Genomic DNA, 27,757 nt, shown 5'->3' with positions numbered 1-27,757 from the left:
TTCTCATGTTTACGCTTATGCGCCTATGCAAGAGTGTGCTCCCCGCTTATCTCGTCGGTGATTACATCGACAGATAATGCTCCATCTATGTATTATATATGCCTAAGTCTATGGTCAGATTAGCTCAGTTATATCATTTGAGACTAAGAACAGTTGAGAGAATGTAGTAGATAAACATTAGTGATCAGAATATCATGCAAATTTGTTGTGCATCACCATGTTTATTTTTAGTAATGAATGTGTCGCATCGATGCGAAACTTTTGCTGCGTAATTACGTGCTACGAAGTTCCTAAAAACTCGATGGGAATCGTACACAAATATCGTCATCGCGTCATCAATTTCGTCAATTGTGTCGTGTAATCCGAATCGTTAGACGACATTACCTGGTCAGGCCATAGAATTCATAAAGTTGTGAAGATTTTTGCAAAGAATTTCGATTAAGATTCAATTATGAGGAAGACACGCGCTAACATCTTCCGTGATATCTATTATCAACCCTACAATGATTGCACAAGACTCAAATTTTATTCTAGCAGCAAAGGTAATTTTTTTTAATATACCTAAATGATACAAGTATATAATGACTTTTGTGAAGAAAAGAAAACTACACACAATGCATTTTATATTAGTTGCTTTCCATTTATGTACATCAAAACTTAGATAAATCTTACTTCTGTTTTTCTTTAACATGGATGTTGAAGAAAGACAGAAGTGAGATTTATCTGAGTTTTGATGTAAATGGAAAGCAACTATTATAAACATAGCATCTTTAATCTCTTTGTTCATTGGCAATTTATTATGATAAATGGAATGACATAAATACTTATATATCTGTATATTTTATCTTGTTAGATTAAAATTTTGCATTTATGACACATTAAATTATGTTATTAGAGTTATTATAATATATTTTTAAAAAATATTGCTGACTACTTGTATTACAGCTAGTTTACAGTTGATACAGCGTATGAAATTGCTGAAGGAACTAAAAGTCCACAATGGTTGTGTGAATTCTATTTGCTGGAATAATAGTGGAGAACTGATATTGTCTGGGAGTGATGATCAGCATCTTGTTTTAACTAATGCACATAAATATGAGGTATATAAATAGTTTATATTCTTGACTAGATTTAAAGATTAGAAAAATGTTTTGCACATATTCATATTTATGATTTTATTAATTTTTTATACTGATTCTCTTATAGAAATTTAAATTTTTATAATGCACATATTTTATTTTAGTACTATGCAGCTAATAATTTATACACATTATTACTGAAGTCTGTTACTTCCCTTGACTTGTTACTTATTAATATTCTCAAAGAAGATTGTGCCAAGATTATTTTTAATTTTATCCTTGAAACCCACGTGTCTTAAAACGTAATTATACTTAATAATCCTCAAAATACTTTTTTACCTTTGATTAAATTTTGAAAATAAAATGTTTTATATGAAATACTAGTGAAGTCATGTGATTTACTATGCAATTTTATTTATAGAAAAATTAAAAATTTCTTGATATAATTTTGTTTTTCTATACTCTATTTAGATTTTTTATTAAAATTTTTAAAATTAGATTTTGATAAATGTACATAAAAGGTCACTTATATATAAATATATATGTTGTAGGAGGGGAGTATTTTGAATAATTTTCCGCAAGAAATTGACAGTTGGTATTGATTTAAGAAATATAACAAATTAAAGTTTAACAATTTTAATGCGTTTTCTTTAGTATTATAAACTAATATTAGAAATAATCATATTTATGTATGTCATAGTAATCTGTTTATGACCTAGGTAAAAAAAGATAATTATATAGAGATAGGGATCATCTCCCAATTTCCATAATTTTGAACTATATTATTAAGGTCACTACCTTAAATAACGTTGCAAAAGTTAGTTTATTAAAAAGTTTGTTATTTATTAAAAATAATAAGTAGTAATTCTTTTTTTCCGCCAGTGATTAATAAAACAAATCAAATAATTTTTAATGACCCAACTGGCATAAAATATATCTTTATTGTTGGATAGACATCAAAATAAAATTAATGACGACGTTTCAACCCTTGTTTTGGGTCCTTATCAAGTCTGACATAAATTAAAATAAATTAACATTTAACCTTTTTCCCTTTCTAAAAAAGGCATGTTATTTATTCTCAAATATCTCGAAGTATTGTTGCCTTTAATCCGCGATGCCGATTGGTTCCGTCAGCGTTTACTTCGTGAGCGGCTGTCATTGCATATTTTGACAGTTGTATGTATCGAGGGGTTAGTGTAGTGATAGTAATGTATATTAAAGGATTTGGTGTGTCCATTAGTTATAAAATCTGATAAATAAGTGTTTACTAATTTTGTGATTGAGTGGTTTTGACTACAGTTTCTCAGTTAGAAAGGAACATAGAAATTTGGTGAATTAAAATTACGTATATATAGAAATTCAGTTAATTTAGATTATGTACATATTTCATATAACAACAAAGGAAATCGATAACAATAATACTACCAAGATTTTAAAGATGATTGAAAATTTAAATAATAATATAGAAATAATGAATGATACAAACACAAAATCGCTATATACGATTAGCAATAATATTAATGCTGAAGACAGTTATATTCCGAAAGAAGTTTATAAAACACTTGATACTAATTTAACGAAACTTGTAAAAAGAGATGGAAAGTACAAATCTGGAATTCAGTCATTAGGTATGTCAAATCGATCTTTCTTTCGAGAGTAATAAGGAAAATGATAGCTTCGTGAATTTAGAAAATAAGTTGGATATCATTAATAAAAAGTCTAGCACAAAGATTATATCAGTTAAAAAATATACTCCTGTGCTGAATAAGTGCACTGACAAGAAAGTAGAGAAACCTTTGAGGGAATACCTGGCTTTAAAGTCACGTATGAGCTGTTTGCTAACACCTAATATTAAATGTTTTAGTTGTTCACAATCAAATAACGATTGTTTGCATTCTGAATCTGGCGGTGCAAAAGCTTGCTTGTCGGGTAAAATACTTGCAGAACTTTATAATTTATATGATGATTAGATACCCAATTTTATGTATTATATCAATCGATTGCTTTATTTTCGGATTATTTTTTAAGACTAAATATTTCCTTTGTCTAATATTTTTATATTAATAGCATAAATGTGCAAAACAAAAATATTATTCTGTTTTTCTTTTATTTATCTTTTGTTTATAAAGTTGTGTAAAAGAGAATTCTAACTGTAAATGAAAAAAATTCTATTAGGTACAATTTCAGTTATTTACATAATAGAAATACGACAAATTAAAATTATGTGCATAATAGAAATTCACGAATTAAAATTATGAACATAATGGAAAATCAAAAATTAAAATTATTTATATAAAAGAAATTCGGCAAATTAAAATTATGTACAATCGCGGAGTAAAAATTTGTTTAGCGCGCGCTTGTGTTATCTAGTATGAATATAACACACAATGCAAATCGACACAACCAATTAGTAACGCGGAAAAGCGGCAATAATACATGTAAAAATCGACTTTGCATGTCTTTTTTTTATAAAAGGACTAGATAATACAAGCGCGCGCTTCGCACGCGCCAAAGAAATTTTACTCCGCAAGTGGATATAATTTTAATTCGTCGAATTTCAATTATTAACATTACTCTAATTCCCGAATTTTTATTATACATATACATAATTTTTATTTGCTGAATTTCTATTACGAACCTAATTTTAATTTGCTGAATTTTTATTATGCACATAACTTTAATTTTTTATTTTTTATTATGTACATATAATTTTAATTCTTGAATTTCTATTATGCACATAATTTTAATTCGCCGTATTTCTATTATGTAAATAACTGAAATTGTACCTAATAGAAATTCCACTAAAATTATGTACATAATAGAAATTCGACGAATTAAAATTATAAATCATAATTCAAGAATACAAATTATATACATAATAGAAATTCGGCGAATCAAAATTTAAACATAATGTAAATGTAAGAATTAAAATTACGTACACAATAAAAATTCAATAATAAAATTTTGTACATAATTTAAATACGTCTAATTAAAATTATGTACATATAATAAAAATTCGACAAATTAAAATTATATACATAATAGAAATTTGGCGAATAAATTATGAATATAATAAAAATTTAAGAATAAAAATTATGTACACAATAGAAATTCAACGAATTAAAATTATGCAAATAATGGAAATTCAAAATTATGTATATAATGGAAATTCGCTTACTTACATTTTGTTCTGCTGTCCTCTTGGCAATAGCATTAAGTTAAATGACAGCAAATGTACGAATACCCGCACGAATGCAGAACGAAAAATAATTAATATATCATAATATATTTATATAAAATTTTGACAACTGTCAAACTGTTAACCTTCTCAACAACTGCTCGATGCTATAAATCTAACGCATAACAACGGCAAATCGAAACAACCAATCAGCATCGCGGAAAAACGTCAACAATTAAAGCGTCACATGCCTTTTTTCAAATAGGATCTAAACAAATGCCGATCATCACTTGATTCTTGCGGGAAATTACTCAAAAAACTCTGTCCTACATATCTAACAAAATAGGGGTTAAACTTGAAATGTGACCTTTATGTATATTTATCTAGATTTTAATGCTGATAACTATTAATAACATATAGATTAAAATCTATCTTTATAATTATAAAATTATTTTATTTTTCTAGCTGCTATTTAAAAAAATTTTTTTATTATTTTATTCATGCATACTATAATATATATTTTACTAGCAACACAAGCGCGCGCTTCGCGCGCGCCATTAATATTGTTTTGATTTTTTTATCACACATATATCGCGAGACTTCCTGTGCAACTGATTTTTAGACTTCTTTTTATGCGAACTATCAATTTGCAAATAACCGCAAATTAAAACAAATGACAGCTGCATAAGACATGAACTGAGCGCACTGAAAGAAGCAATCGGCAGCACGGGAACAATTAAAGCGTCACATGCCTTTTTTCAAATAGGACACTAGGCAAAACAATTAGAAGAGCACTTAAATTTTTTTTTAAAAATAAGCAAAATTCAATGAGTTATAACTTTGTTAAAAATGAACAAAATTCAAATTTCAAAAAAGAATTTTAAAACTTGAAATCTCTACTTTTGAAAGATCACTACTTTTTTAAGTTTCTGTTAATTTTTACATATAGAAAACTACGAACTAGACAAAATTAAAAATTTTCTTCTCACTTTGCAGATCTACTACGTATGTAAAAAAAATTACAAAATTTTTCAATTCTTTGGTATAAAAGCTTGAAATTTTCTTAACAATCTTGTTTTAAAAATCTTTCTCTAAATTTGTATTACTAAGTTATTGCTGATTGAAACCAATGGTTACAAATAATGAACCAAAATAACGTAAAAATGACCAACTTTTTTTCTTCATTTTGACCTAAAAACAATTATTATAGTACAATAAAAAAATTTGTTCTTCACGTTTTTCCTACTTTTGCGTATCCTGAATTTGGCAAAAAATCTATACGAATAACTATAAGTTAATAGCTATAAGATTTTTTACATGATGGGTGGCCACTATGTTTTTATGGGACAAGAGGTTGTAAAATTGCTCAATTTTAGTAAGATCTAATAATCTAAAATATTGAAACTGTTTGCATAAAGATACATGATTTTTTTGTTATATTATTGCGCATGACTTGGCGCAAAACATATTATTCTTGATAATAATATATACATATAATGTATAAGAAAATATTGCGCTATTGAAATAATGCGCATTTTGTATATATAATAATTGTAATAAATATTTAAAATATAATATTTATATATTAATTTTATTATTTGTTAAGGTACTGACAGCTTACAAAACCAGTCACAGGGCAAATATTTTTAGTGCCAAGTTTTTACCTAATAGCGGAGATCATAGTATTGTTTCTTGTAGTGGAGATGGTATTATTTTGTATACAGGTAAAAGTCAACAAGTATAATTATAAGTTAAAAAATGTTGGGTTATATTTTTTATTAATTGCTTAATAATAATTTGCAGATTTGATGAGAACAACAGAAACATTTCACAATCAATTTTCTTGCCATACTGGTACTGCTTATGAAATAGCGACAATACCCGATGAACCACATAGTTTTTTAAGCTGTGGAGAAGACGGGACAGTGAGATTGTTTGATCTTAGAGTGAAGGATAAGTGTAGCACTGCAAGATGTAAAGAAGTAAGCATATAGTTCTTGTATAATACTATTCAGAAAAAATTTGATAACAATAATACATAATAATTGACTCAGCTTCAATGACTTTATATTATGCAGTTTTAATAAAAAATTTACTATTATAGTTTACATTTAATATACATAAATTTTATATAGCATTAAATTGAAACATTTTTTAAATTATTTTAGAATGTGCTAATCTCGTGTCAAAGAGCCGTGACTGCTTTGTCCGTGAATCCTGTACTGCCTTATCATATAGCGATCGGTTGTTCTGATAGCGCTGTAAGAATATTCGACAGAAGAACTCTTAACACGTCAGACACCGGTAATTTTTATGAAATATAATATAAAATATATAACGGTATTATATATATATATATATATAATACCGTTATATATATATATATATATATATATATATATATTATAGGGTGTCCCGCAATGTAATGTCCACAACAAATAAAACTTTATATTTTTGGGATCATTCTAAATCAAAAAGTCTTAATACACATATGCCCTAAATAAATTCCCAAAAATATTAATAACAGTCACTAGTATTTAAATAGGAGTTGTAGAAATTAATCAACCAAACTATAGCGAGTAAATAATTTATTCAGTTTCATGACATTTCGACCATGTGATTGTGGTCCTTATCAAGTGAAACATAATGAAATAAATGTTAACTTTAATTTGAGTGAAACATAATAAAATAAGTGTTAACTTTAATTTATTTCATTTTGTTTTACTTGATAAGGACTACAATCACATGATCGAAACGTCGTGAAGCTGAATAAATTATTTACTCGTTAGTTTAGTCGATTAATATGTCCTAAAGTCGATTTTTTTTTTAATTGTAGCGAAAAGACGAAATTGCATATAATATGATAACTATTATTTATTAAAGATAATAATTTTATTTATTGAATGATAATATTATATAGGGTGTCCCAAAAAGATCGGAACACTGAAAAATCTCGATAAATATACGATTTACAGAAAAAAGTTTCAGACAAAAGTTGTAGGGTTTAAAAAAATATATTTATTGATCTTATGAGTTTGACCTTGGGTGGCGTTACCAAGTTTACAATAAGATCACCTTGAATTTCTTCAATGGAACCCTATTTTTTATTACATATTCTTGTAATTTACCTTGAGAACTTTTCAAAACACTATAATTAAGTTATTTTTATAAGGTACTTTTCGAGTTACAAAGCTTGAAAGTTACAGGCTTGCCGTAATTACAATTCTAACAAATTTCAAAAATGAAGACGAATGGAAGAAAGAGTCTGTATGTAAGAATGTTGAAGAATACGGAAAAACCTTCACTAATTCAAGAGATCACAATGAACAATAATGACGTTTACGACAAGATTTTTCAGTTGCGATAAATAATTAGTTTATGATATCATACAAAACGTACAACATTCTTATACAACTAATTCTAATTATGTAGTTCTAACTACATTGTAGAAGTACTTTGAATTTTCAAATGTGACCCCTAAAAACCAATGGGCTTTTATTAGATTTCGTCTTAATAATATCATAATAATTTATTCAGCAACTCATCTTAAACAATATGAATTCGATTTTTAAATGACCCTTAGGAATATGTTGACTCGTAACACGACTACACATCGAAACAGGTAAAATTATTGATTCATCCGATTTTTTGAGTAAAAAATAGGATTTACCATTTAAATAACGCTAATACTGGCGGTTAGGTAGTATAACTTTCAAGCCGTGTAACTCGGAAAGTACCTTATAAAAAATAACTTAATTATAGTTTTGAAAAGCTCTCGAGGTAAGCTTCAAGAATATGTAATAAAAAATATAGGGTTCCATTTAAGAAATTCAAGGTGACCTTATTCTGATCTTGATAACGCCGTCTAAGGTCAAACTGATAAGATCAGTAAATGGATTTTTTAAAAACCTACAACTTTTTTGTCTGAAACTTTCTTTTGCAAAATGTATACTTTTCGAGATTTTTCAGTGTTTCGAACTTTTTGCTACTTTATAAACTATGCGGTAATGTAAGTCATAAGTATTTTTTTCGCACTTGTGCGGTAAAGTAAGGCATACATTGAATCGTGGGGAAATAAACCACCATCTGCACGCTAAACAGCAAAATTTGGAACTTTCGTGATTGACATTACAAAAAATAATTACATGCGTTGTCATAATAAAAAAATAAATAATAAATAAATATACAAATAATAATTTAAAAATTAATTTTTAATTATTATTTACACATTTATTTATTTTTTTTCTAATTATATAATATAATTCATTAAATAAAATTATTATCTTTAATAAATAATACTTTCTTATTATATGCAATTTTGTATTTTTGCTGCAACTTTAAAACAATCGACTTTACGGAATATGTGTATTAAGACTTTTTAACTTAGAAGGATCCTAAAAACACAAAGTTTGACTGTGGACATTATGTTGCGGGACACCCTGTGTGTGTGTGTGTGTGTGTGTGTGTGTGTGTGTGTGTGTGTGTGTGTGTGTGTGTGTGCGTGTGTGCGTGTGTGCGTGTGTGCGTGTGTGCGTGCGTGCGTGCGTGTGTGTGTGTGTGTGTGTGTGTGTGTGTGTGTGCGTGCGTGCGTGTGCGTGCGTGTGTGCGTGTGTGTGTATCATGCGAAGTACAAATGCATGCAAAGTATATATGCATATTTTACAGGATGGAAAGACGCAAAAAAAGTGAGATCACTAAACAGTTTTACTGTCCCTGAATTTGAAGGTAGTTCTTACAGAATTACGTCGCTCAGTTATAGCCCGGATGGACAAGACGTTCTTGTCAGCTATAGCAGTGATCATCTCTACTTATTCAGTGTCAAAGTAATAATTATGGAAGAATATTTGCTTTATTTATTATACATTTATTTTTCAATATTGTGTCTATTTCATATGTATATGTCTTTAAGTTGTTGATTATTTCTAACATCAGTATATTACTTATTTTTAAAATTAATTATTCAGGATCAAGGTAGTCTGCAATTGCGGAAAGATGCAACAATAGGAAAAGGAAAAGGGAAAAAGCATCCATTAAGATCCTCTCAGCCAGTTCGTCGCTTAAGACTTCGCGGTGATTGGTCTGATACTGGTCCTAATGCGCGTCCAGAAAGAGAAGGAGGACGTCGCAATGGGACAGGTAAGTGATACTAAGCTATTAAAAGTAACAAAATTTAATACAAAAATATTTGCCATTGTAACAATCATAAATCAATGTTTTCAAACAATGATAACTTACTTAATATTACAAGGCCATATGAAACGAGCAATAAAAAAAATTTTTATTCTTGAAAAAGTTTTAATTTTAAAACTAATCACAAAATAAACTCTAATATTCTTAATTACAATAAACGTTTTGAACTATACTTAATCTTTCTCAGTACGCAAAAAAAAAATAACAAAAAATGTTCTAATAAAGAGTCGCAATACAATAGTAATAATAAATTAAATAGTTATGTCAAAATTAAAAGGTAAAATACGTTAACAATACAATGAAATAATTACATATAGTTTAACGCGAAAAATCCCAATTAGAAGCAAAATCGAATTAACATAATTTATCCCGCTAATAAAAAAAAATTTTTTTTAACTATTAAAACTTCGGAGTGGCACTTAAACATTCGTTCAAACCGATCACTCATCGTTAGTCGGCGAAAGGCTATCAGTTTGGCAATGACCGTATCCATCTCTTCTAAGTTATTTAATATTTGTGTCATTATAAACTGAATTTAAAAAAGTTATATTATAAAATAAAAATCACCTTATGTATATGTAAAAAATTAAAAATTAATTACTTATTACTTACAATTGTCCCGAATAAATTAAAGATGACAATGCTTCTAATTGTTGTTGAACTTAGTACTTGATGTCATGTCAGTTAAAAAAGTTGAATATATAGATGTCAAGCCGCAAAACATAAACATTTTAATAAATCTAAAAATTCGCTATTTCTTCTAGAATGTTAACATAAGCGTTGTGAAGCAATTCGGTGTCTGTATTATTATTTATACTATGCTTTTGTTCCTTTATATGTATCATCTCCGAGATAAGTCTTTTATGGTAGTTCGATTCCATATCAAGTATTTTAACGTTATCCCAATCAAAAGCATGTTTTTCATTTACAATATGTTCAGAGTCCACCGAATGCTTGAAAGAATCAAATTTTACGTTATTAATATGCTCCTTTAATCTAGTACGTAATTTTCTTTTGGTTTGCCCAACATAAGAAACTTCACAATTTTTACAATTAATTTTATAGACGACATTATTATTAGTATTATACACGTTTTTGTCCTTGTGAACTCTAATAAATTTGTCAAGATTATTAAGATAACGGTAACCCACTCTAAAATTTGATTTTTTAATTGTCGATGGCTGCTGTTTCAGTAAATGTTTATTAGAACATTTTTTATTATTTTTTTTTGTGTACTGAGGAAGACTAAGTATAGTTCGAAACGTTTACTGTAATTAAGAATATTAGAGTTTATTTTGTAATTAGTTTTAAAATTAAAATTTTTCCAAGAATAAAATATTTTTTTATTGCTTGTTTCATATAGTCTTATATGTACTTATATATAGTCTTATACGTAATATTAAGTAAGTTATCATTGTGTTTGTTTACATACGAGCTTGAACAGTGGTAAAGATTAGTTGATTTTGTATTATTTTTCAATGTTTTTATTACCATAATGAAGAAAACTGTAATAGATACTAAATTATTTCAAGTATTAAATAATTAAAAGGCAATATAACACTCACATAAAAATGGCCCTATTTTTGTATTAACTGTTTTTACTTTTGATTAATCTTATCATCTTCATTAATACTGTGCTAAACTTTTATTATTTGTGAGCGTAACGGCGACCGACGAATCAATCCTTAGCCTACGGCATATTTTATTTCGATATAATCTATTCTACAACTATAATAGAACTATATTTACATGAAAAATTAGGTACCAGGAAATTCGCATCACACACACACGCACGCACGCACACAATATAGAAAAAAATCTATTTTTTTATAGAGGATTTTACAATTTTCAATTTTTGCTCTGATTAGTACAAAAATCTCTTAAAAAATTATTAAAATATAATTTTAAGAACTATTGAATTTCAATTATGATTAACACAAAAATTAAGTCTATTACAAATTTACCGAATTACCATTAAATATATTAAACGTATAGCAAATAATACACAAACCTGTTGCAGCATCAATACTTGTAAAAAAAATTTCTGTCAAGACGTCACATTGTCTTTGCACTTGTCACAAACGCATAAGTCTGACTTATTGTTCGCAACCCTTGATCTGAATTTTTCTTTTTATAATTTCACATGAATTTGCAATTTTGGGGGATGTTATTAAATAAATCGCATGGAAATTGTAAATCTAAGTGAAATTGTGGGAACATTGATCTCGTTTCGTATTGAAAACAAGGATAAACGATTAAACGCTTTTTTCAAAATACATTTTATGATATACACGTTTTATAACTAAATTTAAAATATATAAGTAAAATTGTCGGTCGTTTTTATATAATTGGATTATTACTATAGACCTACAAGGAGCGGAGAGGCGAATTGAAATGAATGGAAGTTTGTTTGATATAACACACTAATTTTTTTATTTTTTTTTTATTTTTTATTTCTTTTTTAATTTTAATTTTTTATTTCTAGTATACTACATCTGTGTTTATACGTGTGTTGATATATATGTATATTCTTATGTGTAACATTTACATACTCTTTAAATATATCTTTTGTACGTATAAATACGTCGTTTGCCTCCTCTTTTCTTTGTTTGTGTAGCTGCATCTTTGAAAGTCTTACTCACTGGACTGGACGTCTGGGTATTGATCGTTTTTGTGTTCGAAGTTTTTTTTGTGGACGAGATTAACGGCAGGATTTCTCTCAAAATAGATGTAGATGGACAGCGTTCTCAATAGGAAATTGAAATGATCGAGCGGTCAAGACCTTCTCCTGCTAAAGATTTGTCGAAGATGGGAGATAGCGACATCCAGGTATCTAGCACAGAGAGTTGGTGGTTGAATGCTGGATTCATCGCAAGGAAGGGATCGAGCATCGAATCCCGGGCAATCGGTGCTGGAGAAAGGTGATCGATTCTCGGGTTTACGACAATTGGCACCAAACAAAGGTGTCCGGGCGTTTTCGTATTCATGACGACTGACGCCAGAAGAAGATGGCCGGCTGCTGGGTCCTTCGCTGGCTGAGGATTACGACTGGAAGCCAAAGAAAAGCCAAGAAGCGCCACCTCTTAGGCGACTGGCGCTCACATATCTGATGCCAGATTCTGGACAATTGGCGCCGGAGGACATCGGTGTGACGTCGGAAGTTGGTGGGGTCAAATTTCCTCGCTTGGCGGAGATCTCGTGTAGCGATATCACGCCGTCTTGTTCTCCGTCGGGCTTCTTTCGTCTTCTGATACTCGAGGGAAAAAATATTCTCTCCTTGATTCCTTTCTGACGTTTTAACGTTAGCGAATGATGCCGTGAACTCTAGCGTCTAGCGCCCGAAAGTCATCAAGTGTGTTCCATCTCCTCAAGGATCCGGTATATATACCGTTTCGGTTGTATTCCTCCTGCGAGTTTGCCGACTCGCTGTACGCCGCCTAGCGGCACAGTACCGTACTACTCGCTTACTTGTCACCGCGGAAAAGTCGTGTTTCGCATGTCTCGTAGCGGCGCAGATTGTAAAATTGTAAGGATATATTGTGGGAGATTATTTCAATTGCTATAGAAATTAATTAATAATAATTTACAGTATTATATAAAATTATTTTATTTTTTGAGCATTATAGGAATATATGTATCCCTTTTCTAAAAAAAGACATGTTATTGATATTGTCGTCGCTTTTCCCCAATGCAGATTGGCTGTCTCGATTTGCCGTTGTTATGCTTAGATTCGTAGATTCATAGCATCAAGCAGCTGTTGAGAGGGTTAACAGTTTGGCAGTTGTCAAAATAAAATTTCCATTTCTAAAAAAAGCATGTAAATGATATTAATTATTTTTAAAATCAAAATTGGAAAGCTCGTATAAATTAAATAAATTAATTAAAACATAAAATGATATTTAGGCCAATTAAACGAGCAATAAATCTTAAGATATTTATTTATTTTAAACTTATAAACATTAAAAAACCGCAATTATTTAATTATTTAATTATTTTTCATTCTGCATTCGTGCGCGTATTCGTATACATTTGGAAGATCATATTTAATTTTATACGGAATGCATTTGCTATTCAATTTAATGCTATTGCCAAGAGGATAGCAGAGCAGAATGTAAGTAAGCGAATTTCCATTATATATAATTTTAATTCGCCGAATTTTTATATGATACATAATTTTAATTCACTGTATTTTTATTACGTACATAATATTAATTCCCGAATTTTTATTATGTATATGTATAATATTAGTTACCGAATTTCTCTTATATGTACAGAATGAACGTACATATATTTAAATCATTGAATTTTTATTATGTACATGATTTTAATTCATCAAACTATTATGTGTACATAATATTAATTCCCGAATTTCTATTATTTAAGCACATAATTTTAATTCACCAAATTTCCATTATATATATAAATATAATTCCTGTATTTTTATTATATACATAATAGAAATTCGGCGAATTAATATTATGTACATCAAGAAACACGGTAGTGTTTCGCGTCCATTTAACGGCATAGCTGAATAAAAAAAGTAAAAGCGAGGCATACCGTGTATCTTTATGCGAAGCGGAGAGTTGAATCTATTATAAATTTCGAATGCTAATAGAAACTTGATAAATTCATATTATATATATATTAGAAATTCGGTAAATTTTTATTATGTTCGTAATATGAATTCGGTGAATTAAATTTATGTACACAATAGAAATCCGACAAATTAAAATAATGTTCATAATAGAAATTCAGCAAATTAAAATTATGTGCATAATAGAAATTTGGGATTTAAAATTATGCACATAATAGAAATTCGGAGAATTAATATTATGTACGTAATAGAAATTCAATGAATTAAAATCATATACATAATAGAAAATCGATGATTTAAAATTATGATAAAATTAATGAAGTCGCCAGTGAAGAGTAAAACCATACATATTTATTGAGATGGACGTATATTACGAAAAATACTGATTTGACATTGCCCCAGTTTTTACATGCACTTTCGGTTGTCTTTGATCTAACGAGCTTCGAATTTGGTGGAAAATATTACGAACAAATTTTCGGCTGTCCGATGGGGTCACCCTTATCATCAATATTGGCTGACTTAGTCATGGACGAGCTTAAAACACAGTATTTAAGCAAGTTAAATTGTATACCGGTCTTTTACAGATACGTTGACAACATTTTTGCAATAGCACCAAAAACAAAAATTGATGAAATATTAACGATGTTTAATGGTTACCACGAACGCCTAATGTTCACGCATGAAGTTGAAGTTAACGGTTCTATACATTTCCTGGACGTGACTGTTGTAAAGGCGGAGGGGGCATTGTTGACCAATTGGTACAGAAAACTCACTTTTTCTGGCAGGTATATTAATTTCCTATCTAACCACCCTCTTCAGTACAAAATCAACACGATTAGAAGTTTAGTCGACAGAGCCTTATTACTTTCAAATAAATGCTTTCACACTAATAACATCAGAATTATTACGGATATTTTGGTCAACAATTGCTTCCCGAAACCTTTCATTGAACTACATATTGAGAAGAGAATTAAAACTCTAAAACACCGTAGAGAATTTTTGATGGTCAATGACAATAGATGTAAAAAGTTAAATATGAAATCATTGTTACCGATACCGTATGTAAAAAGCTTGAGCGAAAATCTGAGTAATGCGTTCAAAAAATGTGGACTAGACTTTGTTTATACGATCCCGAAAAAATTAAATAGATTAATTAAGAGAGGTAAAGATAAGATCAATCATATGAAAAAAACTGACGTTGTTTATCAGATAGAATGTAACGATTGCAATGCAACATATACAGGGCAAACAAAAAGACAATTAGCTACACGCGTAAACGAACATTTTAAAAATATTAAACAACATCATAGCAATTTTAACGTAATTAGCAAACATCAAATAAAATATGACCATGACTTTAAATGGATGGAACCTAGGATTTTGCATTGCGAAAAACACAGAAGGAAGAGAAAATTAGCGGAGATGTTTTTTATTAAAAAATATAAGAATAACACACACATTAATTTACAAAGAGACACAGAAAATCTAAATCCTATTTATGATAAATTGATACACAGTATATGATTGTCTATTTATTTATTATTTATTTATTTTGGTGTATTGTCGAACTTTGATATTATTGTGTTTTTAACGTTTGACTTAAATTGATTTACTTGTCTCCGTTTTAACATTAGTAATTTTACTACTGTCGAATCAACATCTTGACAGGTACATTACATTATTTTTATTATTTATATTTTTATATTATTTTAAATTTCTTCGTTAACAACTTTGTAAATTATTGTTTCATATCTTAATCATTGTATATATTTTTATTGTGCAGTTACACTTGAAAAGGACCCGTACCTAAGGGTCGAAACGTAGTGTTTTAAATTAAATTGTACTGGCCAGTTAGGTCGAAATTTCAATAAATATGTATGATTTAAAATTATGTATACATAATAGAAAAATTAAAATTATGTACATATATATGTATAATAGAAATTCAATAACTAAAATTATGTACATAATAGAAATTCGGGAATTAAAATTATGTATATAATAGAAATTTGACGAATTAAAATTATGTTAGTATATTAATTCGGTGAATTAAAATTATGTACATAATAAAAGTTCGACGAATGAAAATTATGTAATATATAATAGAAATTCGGGAATTAAATTTATGTTCCTTTTTAAAAAGGGCATTCTCGCAAGTATTGTTGCCGCTTTTCTGCGGTACTAATTGTTTATCTCGAATCGTTTTGTTGCTAAATTGAAAGTATCAAGCAACTATCATCGCGAAGATTAACAATTTGACAGTTATAAAATAAAAAGAAAAACAATACCAATGGTGCGCGCGAAGCGCGCGCTTGTGTTGTCTAGTGTATTATAAAGTGAAAGCGTGGATGGAGAAAAATTCTGATCTAATCCAAATCTTTTTAATTTAATCAAATTTTAATTTTATCAAAAATAGTTCGTTTTCAGTATATAATTTTAAGTGAAAACACTCCCACATTCCGTTCCCCTACATGCACGCACATGCATTAACATTCCTTATAGTGTGAATTTCAATCTTGGTAATTGAACAAAAATGTATAGGTAATTTTGATGTAATAACTCTACAAAAAAAATTGTACAAATTGCATTTTTTTAATTTACAAAGAAAAGTCCATATTTATTATACAAAATATGTTCCTCTAAAAGACGATGGTTCTAGGGAGAGAATTAAAAAACTCTAAATACTTTTTCAAGTACAGACTTTAAGTTTTTAAGAGTTAAGCATTTATTATTTTCAAATTTTTATGCTTACTTGAAGTTATATGAAATTTTTATATGATTGTTTTATATGATTATTATCTATGTAATAATTTTAATGACAAACGTATAATGTGAAAAAATCTTAATATTATATATTATTTATTTTAGAAGTCGCTCAAGCAAGACCGATGTTGCATACGTCTCTCATGCAAAGAATGACGGATGTGCTTAGCAGAATGTTAAATGATCCAGCCACTCGTGCTGCTTTGAGTGGTGGCGGCGGCGAAGACAGTTTAGAAAATGTTATTGAGCAGCAAGAAGGTTTTCGAAATATTGAGAATAATCCTGAATCAAACGCGGAGAGGAGTAATGAATCAGTTGAATTAAATGTAGAGCAGAATAATCATCTGGAAACAACTGGTAACAGACAAATATTTAGAAATTATGATGTTATTATGAAATTAGACTATTTATACAAGGCATTGAAAAAGAAAGGTAAAATATTTTAGTATGCCTCAAAATAAGTTACAAAATTTAATAAACATTGGATACGCAAATGAGTCTTTTTTGAGATATTTTCAATATCTCATATAACTTTAAAGTTATCTATAATTTAATTTAATTTACCTATATTTACATGCATAAAATAAAAATATAAAAATAATAATAATAAAAATAAAAATTTAAAACAAAAAATAAAAATTATAAAAATAAAAATATATACATATATTAAAAAAATAAAAGTACCTCAAAAACGATTTATTTGTAGACCCATATTTATTAAGACTTTTCGACTTGCTTTTGGATATACTAAATTCTCTTAAAATATTTTATCCTTTTTTTCAACACCCTGTATATCATATCCTGATGCTTTATTCTAGTGTATCATTTTTAGGAAATACAAGCATGCATATTAATAGAATCGAAAGTAGAAACACGAAGTATACAACGAATACTGAAAAACACCAAGGAAGAGAAAGACCACAGGAATGTAATCAATCAGTATTGTTGAATTCATCAGCGAATGTGAACGACGATATTTCTATAGAAACTGCTGAATCTAATCAAACTAGGCAATCTCAAGTTGCTTTCACAGAATCTATAAGTAGTCATGATAGAATTGAACATAATAATGTATATGATCAAAACAGAAGTGAGAATGAAGATTCATGTGCAAATATATCTAGCAAACAGGGAAATATGATGGAACATCTTCAGGATAGATTAACGACAATGCGAGATAATTTTCTTGAAAGGTAATGCTTAAATTTTTTTATTAAGGTAACATAAATTAAACAAATTTTTTCTTTGAAATTAATTATGATTTAATATACATATAGACATGGTAGTGAACCTGCTGTGAATTTAACATATTCTGATAAAAGTTCAACCAATGCCACAATTTCGCTTGATGTCGGTGATGAAATGACTCGTGACGGTTGTCATCCAGGTGAGTATTTTTTTTATTTCTGTTAATTATACTTGTGAATTGTGACTTTATCATAACAGTTTATTTATCAGGACCCTCTAGAAGTAATAATGATCGAACTCTTGATGCAGGCCCGAGCAATAATTGCAGCTATCACCATTACAACGATGTTAGAGAAGGTACATATCATTCTCGTTTACTCTTGTTAATCCTTTTATAGATTTTAATATGTAACATATTCATATTTTTGTAGAAATTGAAGAATCTACATGCATTGATAGTGACGATGAAGATGTCCAATCAGATGAAAGGTTTGTTGAAATGTTTTCTTTACATAATTATATTTTCACATTATTAGTAAGCAAAATGCATTCAATATGCCAGCAAATTGACAATAGATTTACTCAGAAAATATTAGCAAATTGACATTAGTATGTTTGCATCAAACCTGTGATCTACTGGCAGAGACTGTTTACATAATCTAACAGCAAAAATCGAATATAATTTGTTGTCAGATTTTTGCTGATAATTTGTAACATATATACACTTAGAAAGAAATATTTTTATCGGCTCTCAATATTAAGAATATAAATATGCTGTTTTTTAAATCGGCCAACAGAGCCAAAGCACGAAAAATTAATTATTCGGAACTGTATCTCTTGGTTTGAGATCACTAAGTTCCATATATAAATTAATCTCGAAACTTACATATGGAGAAATAGGCGCGTAAAATATAGGTCCGAAAAGTCGCTGAAGCGGGAATCGAACCCGCGTCTTTCACTTTCCGGGCGACTGCTCTTACCAACTAAGCTATTCAGACCCTTTTGATCCTATATTTTTCATTTGCCTTTTAGTAGATGTTAGTAAATAACGCCGTGATTAGTAGATTGTTAGATGGTAAGAGCAATCGCCCGGAAAGTGAAAGACGCGGGTTCGATTCCCGCTTCAGCGACTTTTCGGACCTATATTTTTCGCGCCTATTTCTCCATATGTAAGTTTCGAGATTAATTTATATATGGAACTTAGTGATCTCAAACCAAGAGATACAGTTCCGAATAATTAATTTTTCGTGCTTTGGCTCTGTTGACCGATTTAAAAAACAGCATAATTATATATATACACTTAGCAAGATCTGTTCTCGACAAACTTTAATTATTTGGGTACTTTAGGATTAAAATTTTTTCTTTCTATAATCTTTTTAATATAATTTCAGATTACTACATCCAATTGAAGCTGAAATGGATGAATCAATTACTAATGTTCATTCGTCACAAGGACACGAAACGTTTGATGATGTTTATCTAACGGAATTTTGTGTGAAACAGAAATATATGGGTCATAGGAACGCAAGGTATGATCTATATTTGATTTTATCTCTAATAATATTCGTCAAATTCAATTAAACTATATATGAAGTATATATGTTTTTTAAATTTGTGTGGATGGTTTGTATAGAATTTTTCTAAGGCTTTTGATCTTTCATTGATGTCATAGATTATAATGTCAAAAGCGAGAAATCATATCATATTTATCAAATGTTTTTTCTTGTAAAATATATATAAGAGTATCTTATGTGGCAAGTACGGAAAATAACGAATCGCGCGTGAAGTTGCCGCATGAGCCAAAGGCTTATTATGATGCATTCACACGAGTACAAGTGTGAATGTATCATAAGCTAAGGCGAATGCGGCAACTTTATGCGCGATGTATTCATTGTCCTCCGCACATGCTACATACAATATTTTTTGTATTACACGTGCAGGCAAAGTGGCACTTTCGGTGCATGTTTTCTGTGCGGGAAGTGGCCGATTTCCCCCGCCGCCATCTAGCGGCGACGCGGTGAGTGAATAAGCCGCGTTCAAAGCCATTATCTACGGCTCAGCCGCGTTAAAAGTCATTGTATACGGCTGAAGCCGTAGGAAATGTATTGAATACGGCTATTCCCCCACCGTGCCGCGGCAAGATGGCGGCGTGCGATCGGCCGCCTCGCCTTCGGCTCGTGCGTCCATTCCCCGCACTCATGACCAATTGTCAACTTTTCGCACTTGATACACAATATACTATTGTAATGCCTATCGCGAAAGTTCAATTTGAGATGTTTTTACTCATGTACTTATCTCTTGATTTTTTTGGTAATAAAGTCTTCATGGCAGATTCAGCTGCTTCTATAAGTTCTAACGGCGTGGACAGTCTTGAACACTCGTTTCTTTTATCCTTTTTGAATAGTGAAGGTTATAACAAATTGACGTTTTGTCTCGCGTGAATTTCGTTACGTTCAAGTTTGTTATGTCAATCGAGAAGAAAGATGAATTTTTTCCGCACTAGTACGGTAAAGTGTAACCATAGTAACACATTACTGCACTAGTGCGGTAATAGTATATTAGCTAACAAGTGCGGGAGATCGTAAATCGGCCGAGAGTGCAGATTGTCACACTCGGCTTCGCCTCGTGTGCCAAACTTCTGCACTCTTGGCCAATTTATGACCTGCACATATTGGCTACGATATTTTGTGGCTACGGATTGTCACACTCGGCTTTGCCTCGTGCGCCAAATTTCCGCACTCTCGGCCGATTTACGATCCCCCGCACTTGTTAGCTAATATACTATTCTCGCACTAGTGTAAAGTAAGACATACATTGAATCGTTGAGAAATAAATCATTTTCCGCACGCTAAACAGCAATCGAAAATCGAACTTTCGCAACAGGCGTTGCAAAAAAATATATTAGTATTCTACATGTCATTATCCGCATTCGATAGTATACATTAGTAAAATATAAGAAGACTATAATAAGAATTTTTTAAATCTGTGAATTAATATATATTTTGATGCTGTGAATTTTGATCAATTGTTAGAAAATTTATTATTACTGGAAATGTATATAGGATGAGGAAAAAGTAACTTACAATAGTCAGATATAGAAAAAATATTAAATACAAAAGTAAAATAGGATTCAAAGTGGGCCACTTGATGATCTTAATCTTGATCTAAAGGTCAAAAAGGATTATTTCAAGGTTAACTTTATTTTTTTAAATGAAATCATTATAATCTTAAGAATATATAATTCGGCTGTCCAAATAAATACAACATATATATTTTGTATGTATATCGGCTGTAGAGCCTACCGCGATGCTTTTTGCGTAACCAAAAATTAATTTTGTATTACACGTGCAGCAAAAGTGGCATTTTGTGTGCGTGTTTGTGCGGAAAGCGGCCGATTTCCCACGCCGCCATCTAGCGGCGACGCGGTGAGTGAATAAGCCGCATTCAAAGACATTGCCTAGCTGAGCCGTGTTTAAAGTCATTGTCCACGGCTGAAGTCGTGGGCAATGACTTTGAACGCGGCTATTCCCGCACCGTGCCGTCGCAAGATGGCGGCGTGCGATCGGCCACCTCGCGCACAGAAAACGCGCACAAAGCCACTTTGCCTGCTTTGCCTTGTAATACAAAATATCGTGTGTATCAAGTGCGGATTGACCAATTGTCAACTTTCCGCACTTGATACACAATATACTATTTTGTTGATTAGGAATAATATCCTTAGTTTGGATCTCTAATTCCTGTGTTACTCCATTTTAATCCCCCTGTAAAATTATAGGCAAGAAAAATATCGTTCCGAAAGTCAATTGTTTGTTTACGCCTAGGCCGAAAATACGGCGCTAATTTTAAAAGGCAGAGAGAGGTATCGTTTGGCAAGTGTGTGAATAGCTCAGTTAGAAGAGCAGTCGCCCGGCAAGCGAAAGGTCTCGGATTTGATTCCCGATTCAGCCGACTTTCGGAACGATATTTTTCTTGCCTATAGTTTTACAGAGGGGGATTAAAATGGGGTAACACAGGAATTAGAGAGATCCAAAGAATACTATTCCTAATCAACGAAAAATTAATTTTCGTTAACGCAAAAAACATCACGGTAGGCGTATAGCCGATATACATACAAAATATATATGTTAAAATCATTATAATTTTTTATATCAATTCCTTATTGTAATATTTTTAGCATAAACAGTTATAAAGATTGGATGACCAAGAAGTGAATAATTTACAAAATATTTTGTACTTTATGTGACATAATTTTACATAAATTACAAAGTATTTCGTAAAATATTCGTTTTTTTATTATCTTACTTAAATATTTTTATGCATAAAACAATGAGAGGAATTAATTGGTAAAAAAAAAATTTTTTTAAGAAAAAATGCTAGTTGCATATTACATATTTTTTCTACACAGTGTCACTTTATTAAAAAATATCTACGGTTACTCCAAAAACATTAATTGTAATGATAACAGTATTACAAGTAACACGTTACTTTTCGATCCTGCATTTAATGCAAAATAAGAAAACAGAAATTTTCAGTATATTCTATTAATCTATATTATCGAATACACACGAGTGGTAACAAAATAACTAATTTATTTCGATATATTTTACAAATAAAGAATTCATATGATTTCTCGTTTCTAACATCATAGTTTAATATGACTGCAGTAAAAAAATAGAAGCTCTAAAATTAAAGACTATTAGTCATTGTCATTAGATTAACAGAACTTTAAAATAATTAAGTCACAAAATAAACTGAAAAAAGCACGGAATGTTTTTATCATTTGGATTATATTAATAATCCATACAGTCGATATATACAACACCAAGTCTTTTGGTAAGTTTTGAATGTTGCTACTTTGAACTTAAATAACTTAAATGATAATACTTTGACTTTGTTTAATCGAAATGTACCAATATATGTAATGTCTGACGGATCGGACGCCAAATTACTGACCCATGTAGTTCCGAAAAAGCCTCCGAACGGACTGGGCGGACTGTATAATATTAATGCCGCCAAATTATCTCTGATCGTTCGCCTTTCCTCCACTTTTGACTCTAGTTTCTTTAGGACTATGATTAAGGAAGCAAATTTTTGGGGCGACGATTTCGTCATGTCGGGTAGCGACTGCGGTCACGTCTTCGTGTGGGAGAGGGACACCGCGAAACTATGTATGCTACTGGAAGCGGATCAACATGTGGTAAATTGCCTGCAACCACATCCATATCTCCCATTGTTAGCCACTTCTGGCATTGATTACGATGTGAAACTGTGGGCGCCAATCAGTGAAGAGCCGGATTTTGACGAGAAGTTTGCGGAAGATGTAAGTAGTAATATAAATATATTTTGTGCAACCGGCGCGCGAAAATTCGCTCTTTACGCACATGATGGGATTTTAGAAAGGGCTTTCTTTCCACGCACCGGTCACACAAAATATTGTAGTCAACATGTGCGGGTCATAAATCGGCTGATCGTGCGGATTGTTACACTCGGCTTCGCCTCGTGCGCCAAACTTCCGCACTCTCGGCCACTTTACGATCCCCCGCACTTGTTAGCTAATATACTATTAAATACCCATACAGCACAAAATATTTTAAAAATCTTTTAAAAATATTTTTTAAAAGATAAAATAATTCTCGAAAATATTTTTAAAATCTTTTGATGTCCGCTCTTTCATGTTTAAGAAATATTTTCAGAAATATTTTTGAATATAGATTTAAACTAATATTTCAAAAATATGTATTAAATATTTAAGAAAATATTATCTGAACGATAAAGAACATTTTTAAAAATATTTTTAAGTTTTTTAAAATATTCTAAAAAATGTTACTACAAAAATTTATCAAATTATTTTAAAATATTCCTAAAATCATTTTAAAACGTTTTTATGCAATATTTTATAGAAATATTTAGAAATATTTTTTGAAAACATTCATAATATTTTGTGCTGTATGGGTAAAGAAGTATGTATGTGTAACTTTTTCTTGTGAAAAGATGGAAGAGGTTTTACTTTGCTTTACTTTGTTTTTCAGTTGAAACAGAGAAATGCAGTTATGTTGGAAGAAACCAAAGATACAATAACTGTACCTGCAGTTTTTATGATCAGAATGCTGGCATGCCTTAATCAAATACGCAGAGGTAGTGAAAATTTATAATAGTATTCTGAAATTTCTTTGTGTGTGCAATAGTTGGATATAATAATATGAGGAAAACATAAGTAGAGGAAAAATAACTGAGGATTTTGGAGTTTTCTATTGTCATGCGCAAGTATATTTAAAATATATGATGGTTTGTATTGGCTATAATGAAAAAATTTGAAAGTATTGAATATATATTTGTTACCAATTCCAAAAGGAAATTACAGTAAGAATGTATTCGATTTTGAGCTACTTGTGTGCGGAAAACACATCAAAAATAAATAAATTTATAACTAATATATATATATATATATATATACATATATATATATATATATATATATATATATATCGGCTAAGCGAGCAACGCAATGTTATTGCGAAAATTAAGAAACTTAGGAATTCGTATCTTGTATTTGAGATTTCAAAATTCTCCTTGTTCCTCTTTTAACCCCTCTGCAAAGAAATAGGCGAAAAAAATATTGGTCCTAAAGTCGGTTGAATCGGGAAGGTTATTCGAAATCGGGAATCGATTTATCCAGGGGATTTATCGGGAAGGTTAGGAATTTAGCAGGGTTAAAAGAGGAACAAGAGGAATTTTGAGATCTCAACCACAAGATACGAATATTCCTAAGTTTCTTAATTTTCGTAATAACATCGCGTTGCTCGTTTGGCCGATATATATATATATATATATATATATATATATATATTTATCTGTTTGATATAAATAAACATATGTAATTGTAATTATTTATTAAAACAAAAGATTAATTAATATAATTTTTTTTGTTTTGAAACTATAACCCTATAAGCGCATGATATTATTTAATATTCTAGGCGTATTTTTAGAATATTTAATATTCTAAAAATACGCCTAGAATATTGCTTAAATATTAAATAATATGCGCTTATAGGGAATATTTAAAATTACAATTACATATGTTTATTTATATCAAACAGATAAAAAACAAACTTTATCAAATATATTTAAGACAACTATCAACTGCTGTTTATTTATTCATATAATAAAATTGCAATATCAATTATTTTGTAGGTCGAAGCCGCAATAGGAGACGGAACAGCGAAGTACAAAGTAATTAAAATCTTGAACGATATATTGCCAATTTACTAACTAATAGTAAAAATAAAACTTATACATAATATCAGTTGCGAAATTGTGTGACTACGATAATTTCTCATCGATCGAATCAATGAATGTTGAATGTTTTATTAAGATGGCATGAATACTTAGATCTTATGATCTATGTATAAAATTTAATTTGAATGTCAACTTTCAGTATTAATATATATCGATAAGATATCTGATATCGCATTGTAAACATCGCTACATATTTAATAATAATGCACTAAACTACTATATGATGGATTTTTGCTGGTATATTAGTTCCTTAAATATCAAAATGTGTATTAGCAGAAGCTGTATTGTGTTATTTTACGTGCAATCTTATATGGATTTTGTAGTAAATTTGTGTTGTTTAGTGTATGTCAGAAAAAAGAATTTTGCTGTACAGAATTCCTCTGTACTTTTATATTTAACATTATATGATTATCATAATATATGCTTATGAGTGATATTTAGTGTTGTATTATTATCATAAGATCTCGAGTGTTTTATAAAGAGATCGTTACCAATGAAATACGAAAGAGTGCAAAATTGATGCTAATTAAAGATTTGCAAAAAGGATATTTTGTCTTTGCTTATGCGTATTTTACCATGTATTATTATGATGTAAGAAAAAACAGAAATGTACGAAGGACAAAAAAACTAATTATAAAACTAGATTATTCATTGTTGATATCTTCTGGCGAAACCAAAAAAAGAAATGGATTCGTGCAATTAGAAACTATTAAGATTTTAAGTTTCTACACAACTCGTTTAGATGTAGACTTTATTATTTATTATAATTATTACAATTTTATGAATATTTCCTATACCGGAAATAAAATATTATTGCGAAAATTTTATAGAATTACATTTTATGTTCAAAGAAAGGAATACATAATATTGGGTTGTTACTTACAATTAATACTCAAAAGGGATGTTATATTTTTTCATTGTAGGCACACAAATATCCTGTAAATCGCATGGTCTTTTCATCGTCCGTTGTATATAAATCATTTACAATTAACATTTCTTAATTCAAAGAATAGTAAAATTAAAGAATAATAAAATCGGTAATACAATTTTGATTCTATAGAAAAGGGCGATGCGATTAGAACATTATTAGGATATTTAAAAAAAAATCTTTATCCTAAGGCTAGCTGTAACATGTGCCTTTAAGTCAAGTGTTTAAGTTAAAGCAATAATAATAATAATAATAATGTTAATAATAATAATAATAATAATAGTAATAATAATATTTGTAATATTTATTTGAGGCTTAAAATAGTTTATGAGAAATATCGAGAATAATAGTGAATTATTACATAGTACAATTTTAATATAGTCATACTGAGATAAAGGAATTATTAGACGAGCAATTCCTTACACATAAGAGTTAACAACATATCTTTACAATTATGTATCAAAAAGAGTTCGTTTATATATAATAAAAAAGTGTAAACAAATGCATTAGAGCATTATTATTATTGACTTCCCATAAGCGTCGATCTCTTTTGTCCATATAGGTACGTTACCCTCTCTCTCTCTCTCTCTCTCTCTCTCTCTCTATATATATATATATATATATATATATATATAATAATCGGATAAAAATAAAAATAATATAAGATAAAAATAAAATTACATATATTCGAAAATCTAGTTTAATAACAAAAACGCACATACGTAATAAAATTAAAAACATAAACAATGCGTAACGTAATAATAAAATAATCTACTTATTATATTCTATTATAATCCTTTTTTCCTTTCTAAAAAAGGCATGTTATTTATTCTCGAATGTATCGAAAAATTGTTGTTCTTTAATCCGCGATGCCGATTAGTTCCGGCATAGCGTTTACTTCGTGAGCGGCTGTCATTATATATTTTGATAGTTGTATTGAGGAGTTAGTGTAGTGATAATAATGTATATTAAAGGATTTGACGTATTTAATAGTTAAAAGTCTGATAAATAAGTGTTTATTAATTTTGTGATTGAATAGTTTCGACTATAGTTTTTTTTTGTTAGTTAGAAATGGAAATAGAAATTGGCTGAATTAAACTTATGTAAAATTAATTGATGAAAGGCTCGTATAAATTAACGAAATTAAAAGAAATAAATATTGTAGACCAACTAAAAGACATTCTCAGGTAGATTACTCTCATTTTTTTCAAATCATCCGACTTGTCATAAATTATGAACAATTTATAGCTTGGTAGATAGAGCTATATTGCTATCACATCCTCAATTTCACAAAAAAAATATAGAGAAAGCTATTAATATTTTGCTATCCAATAGTTATTCTCTTGACTTAATTTTCATAAAAATAAAACGCAGATTGAAACATCTTTCAACGAAGAAATTTAGCAAGTCTAATACCAACAATATAATAGATACCAATACCATAAATACAAACATTAAATATTTTGTCATACCATATAGAATCAATTTCTGATAAAGTCGCTTCAGCAATAAAAAGACCTGACATATTGGTGGGATATCGT

The 27,757-nt window shown here is 29.5% G+C and overlaps 1 protein-coding gene across 3 annotated transcripts; it reads left to right on the top strand.

Moving 5' to 3' along the window:
- Positions 1-79: 79 nt before the first annotated feature.
- On the top strand, positions 80-26,722 carry LOC114945762 (DDB1- and CUL4-associated factor 6). 3 transcript variants are annotated; one of them, XM_029322061.2, is made up of 16 exons: positions 80-542; positions 946-1,100; positions 5,864-5,981; positions 6,061-6,239; positions 6,426-6,561; positions 8,923-9,080; positions 9,222-9,393; positions 16,910-17,161; positions 17,637-17,997; positions 18,082-18,191; positions 18,302-18,349; positions 18,424-18,481; positions 19,384-19,521; positions 23,051-23,312; positions 24,022-24,127; positions 25,184-26,722. In XM_029322061.2, the coding sequence occupies exons 1-16, from the start codon at positions 452-454 to the stop codon at positions 25,228-25,230; spliced, it is 2,391 nt and encodes a 796-aa protein (XP_029177894.1). In that variant the 5' UTR covers positions 80-451; the 3' UTR covers positions 25,231-26,722. The 3 variants fall into 3 exon arrangements, with proteins under 3 accessions (XP_029177894.1, XP_029177892.1, XP_029177893.1); XM_029322059.2 differs by having other exon boundaries at positions 18,263-18,349; XM_029322060.2 differs by having other exon boundaries at positions 81-542; positions 18,263-18,349; positions 23,060-23,312.
- The last annotated feature ends 1,035 nt before the right edge of the window (positions 26,723-27,757 follow it).

Source organism: Nylanderia fulva, unplaced genomic scaffold (assembly GCF_048542155.1).
Source record: "Nylanderia fulva isolate GAGA-0341 unplaced genomic scaffold, ASM4854215v1 Scaffold64, whole genome shotgun sequence".
Taxonomy (NCBI): Eukaryota; Metazoa; Arthropoda; class Insecta; order Hymenoptera; family Formicidae; genus Nylanderia; species Nylanderia fulva.
This window is presented reverse-complemented; position numbering and strand designations above follow the sequence as displayed.

Excerpts from the sequence above, each read along its gene's own strand:
- LOC114945762 (XM_029322059.2), top strand. The coding sequence starts at position 452 with ATGAGGAAGACACGCGCTAACATCTTCCGTGATATCTATTATCAACCC. Across the intron at positions 1,101-5,863 it reads CTAATGCACATAAATATGAG|GTACTGACAGCTTACAAAAC; the intron begins GTATATAAATAG and ends TTATTTGTTAAG. Across the intron at positions 6,562-8,922 it reads TCTTAACACGTCAGACACCG|GATGGAAAGACGCAAAAAAA; the intron begins GTAATTTTTATG and ends CATATTTTACAG.